Here is a 3,726-nt window from a genome sequence, read left to right on the forward strand (position 1 = left end):
CATAGCTTTCAATATTCATCGGATCCCAACAAACGCAACATGTAGCATTACAAATAGATGATCTTGATCATGTTAGGCAGCTCACAAGATCCAACAATGATAGCACAATGAGGAGAAGACGACCATCTAGCTACTGCTATGGACCCATAGTTCAGGGGTGAACTACTCACACATCACTCCGGAGGCGACCATGGCGGTGAAGAGTCCTCCGGGAGATGATTCCCCTCTCCGGCAGGGTGCCGGAGGCGATCTCCTGAATCCCCCGAGATGGGATTGGCGGCGGCGACGTCTCTGGAAGGTTTTCCGTATCGTGGCTCTCGGTACTGGAGTTATTATCGATGAAGGCTTAAGTAGGCGGAAGGGTAGGTCAGGGGACGCCACGAGGGCCCCACACGCTAGGGCCGCGCGGCACAAGCCTTGGCCGCGCCGCCCTGTTGTGTGGGCGCCTCGTCGCCCCACTTCGTTTCCCTTTCGGTGTTCTGGAAGCTTCGTGGAAAAATAAGATCCTGGGCGTTGATTTCGTCCAATTTCGAGAATATTTCCTTACTAGGATTTCTGAAACCAAAAACAGCAGAAAACAACAACTGGCTCTTCGGCATCTTGTTAATAGGTTAGTGCCAGAAAATGCATAAATATGACATAAAGTATGTATAAAACATGTAGGTATTGTCATAAAACAAGCATGGAACATAAGAAATTATCAATACGTTGGAGACGTATCACTCATCACACCTTCCTCTTGGGGTTTCCCAACCGCGTCCATCAAGCACACTCCATCAGTGGTCAGACGTAGTGTGGGAAGACAGAGGCCACACCACCATGTGAGAAGGAGAAGAACAAGTGAAGAAGTGAAGTGAAGAAGAAGTGAAGAGCACCCTTTGATACCTACTTTCTTGAACCACTTTTTGCTCCCCGTATGTTGAACTACCCTCTGATCCCCGTTGTTGAACTGTTGGGGTTTCCCAACCGCTTCCATCAAGCACATGCCATTAGTCATCCTTGCCCCGACCTAAGATCTAGTTGTGAAGAATGCAACAAGAAAGGACAAGCTTCACTTGAGTCTCAAAAGTGTGGACCTTGAACCTGTTCTTCAATGCAGCAAAAACCCTCTCGATGGTGACTCTAAGGCTTGAGTGTCTCAGAATGAACAACTCTTTCGCATTCTGAGGTTGGTTCCTTGCACTAAACTCGTTGAGGTGGTACCTTATTTTTCTGAAGGGAGGTAGAATACCAGGTCAGCATGCATATCCAGCATCTCTAAGATAGAACTTACCATTAGGGATTTGCAACCATCGGGCCTTGAAAAGCTGTCGGACATGATGCTTGCATCATGAGCTGAACCCTCCCATCCAGCAAGCACGATGTGAACCTCAGATCAAAATTCACAACTGCTAGCACGTTCTGGCAGGTGTAGTGCTTCCTCCCACAAAATGCTGCAGACATTGTTGCGGGTACCTTTGCAGTCACATGAGTATCATCAATAGCCCCAATGCAAACCTGTCAAACAATGAGCACACATTCATGTTTCTGACAATACCACACATCTGATAAGTAGAACAAACTTGATTTTGTACTCACCCTGAAGTACGGAACCACATGTAGTTGTTGTTGATCTTGGGTGGTGTTTTATTTGATGCTAGCTTGATCATTTCACCTCTGAGCTCCCCAACTGCATACAACACCTGCTGGAAGTACCAATATATAGTCTAAGTGGATTACCTAAATGTGTTATGGATCACTCTGAACCTTTGGTTATGACCCACGACATGAAGAAAAATTGCGACTTGTTATTCCACAGAGGTGTGTGTGTGCTATCAATTAGCAGTCCTCTCTCCCTGAACGTTTTCACAAGTGCATAGAAAGGGACTCTTCTCACCCGAAGCATTTGGCTAGCATCTACATCGTTGCAGTTGTAGATGTAGTTTAGCTTGACCATCCTCTACTGATTTCGTTGTAGCATAGGACCATATATGACATGAGGAAAATCATCACGCCTCTCTTGTGCACCATCAGGATCCAGGCTTGAATGGCAATGATGAGTGCTGCGACGTGATGCACAAGTTGTAGCTAGTCGCTCTACTCAAACAAGATCTAAGCATTACGAACGGTCTTATCAAACCCAACTACTTTTACCTACATGAATCTAACACTACAGTAGAGAAGAGGAGTTTCCCATTACCTCTGCCATGGCAGACAATGGAGACGGCCGGAAGTCGGAGAAGATGTGCAGAGGCTCCGCCACGGGTAGACACGATGACCCTGGTACGGCGCCGGAGACCGAAGGGAGGAGATCCTCGTCCAGAGCACGACCAGGGTGAGATGCGCGAGTGCAGATGCGGGTCGCCACAGCTAGCGCCCGTGCCAAAATTGGGGAAAGGAAAATTTTGGGAGAGGGTAGCCGAAGAGGGAGGTTACCCCTACTTTTGTCACGCAACGCTGCTTAGATTCGCCTTCTCCCACCATACCGCGGCTGAGCGCCCGCGCGAACGATGTTGTCGATTTTCGTCGCGTCCAAGCATGTCCCGAAGGTGCTTTAAGATCCGTGCTGTGCAAGAACGTGGAGATGAGCGAGCATCCAAACGGCCCAAAATTTGTGCCCCCAATGCGAGCCTACGGGTCCCGAGGTTACCAAACAAGCCCTTCTGTATCAATGAAAATGGCAAGTCGTTTGCCTAGTTTTTTAAAAAAATTCTAAAACGTGCATGAACAGTAACATATTTATCACCACTTTTGCATTCTGAGCTAAAAGCAAGCAAATACACAGGCTATCGTTTTGCACACCATGAGCCGAGAAAGCTGGTGACTCCAAGCAACCAGGTCTATTGTTGAGCCAACAGCCCGGTACGTGTACCTCTCGAAACCAGCCTGAGTGCTCCAGTTGAGTGGCCACTTCTTGCCCTTATCCCAGCCAAAGAAGACATTTCCCTGAGCCATCTGAGCGACGTCTGCTTTCACCCGCCATGTGCCAAGCAAGAAATTTTTCTACGGAGCCATATGAGTGCTGCCTTCTTTCTCTCTCCATTAGCCAAGCAAGAAAGGATTACTAGATTGGTTACACCAAACCATGCAAGAGCATGTGGCGTATAGTATAGCCGGATAAGAACTGATTGATGATTGGTAGAGGGATGTGGCTGACGGAGAATAGTCGAGGCATTAGAGTAGGAGGAAAATAGACAAGGCTAATGTAGGCCGGGGCTCTGTTCACCATTTCGAAGAAAGAACACGAGGCAAGTGAGGAATACCAAGTAGAGGCAACAACTCTGGTTGTTCATCGGCAATTTCTGGTACCTTCTATTTCTATACCTATCAAATTCAAATCCATGCATGGTATACACTAACATAACTCATAATGCACACAAATTGGGATTGAATACTTCTAACAGTAAGAAAGAAAATGACCATTGGAAGCTTCCCCCGGAACATACCTTCAGATACACTGGAAATGATTGGCTTTTGATTCTTCTGAACCAGTTGGATGACAGCTCAAGATCGAGAGTCCTCTTATTGTTTTGGAGGGCGTGGCATCTCAGGAATAATGTGATACATGAAAACGGGAAGGAACCCATCTCAAGATCGGTCAAATTCCTCCTCTCCTACGCTACTGCCCATGAAAACCTGGAGGTGCCTGTTGACATCAAAGGTAAAACTCTGCTTCCTTGCTCGACGCATAGCATTCGAAAGGTTCCTGTTGGCACTAGCACGGCCTGGGAGGCTCCACCTTTGGGT

The 3,726-nt window shown here is 47.4% G+C and overlaps 1 protein-coding gene across 1 annotated transcript; it reads right to left on the reverse strand.

The window, feature by feature from the left end:
* Positions 1 to 1,016: 1,016 nt before the first annotated feature.
* Positions 1,017 to 2,934, reverse strand: LOC139831472 (uncharacterized). The gene is made up of 3 exons (XM_071820752.1): positions 2,782 to 2,934; positions 1,370 to 1,497; positions 1,017 to 1,212 (listed from the first exon to the last, which is right to left on the reverse strand). The coding sequence occupies exons 1-3, from the start codon at positions 2,932 to 2,934 to the stop codon at positions 1,017 to 1,019; spliced, it is 477 nt and encodes a 158-aa protein (XP_071676853.1).
* Between the last annotated feature and the right edge of the window lie 792 nt (positions 2,935 to 3,726).

Source organism: Lolium perenne, chromosome 5, assembly GCF_019359855.2.
Source record: "Lolium perenne isolate Kyuss_39 chromosome 5, Kyuss_2.0, whole genome shotgun sequence".
Lineage (NCBI taxonomy): Eukaryota > Viridiplantae > Streptophyta > Magnoliopsida > Poales > Poaceae > Lolium > Lolium perenne.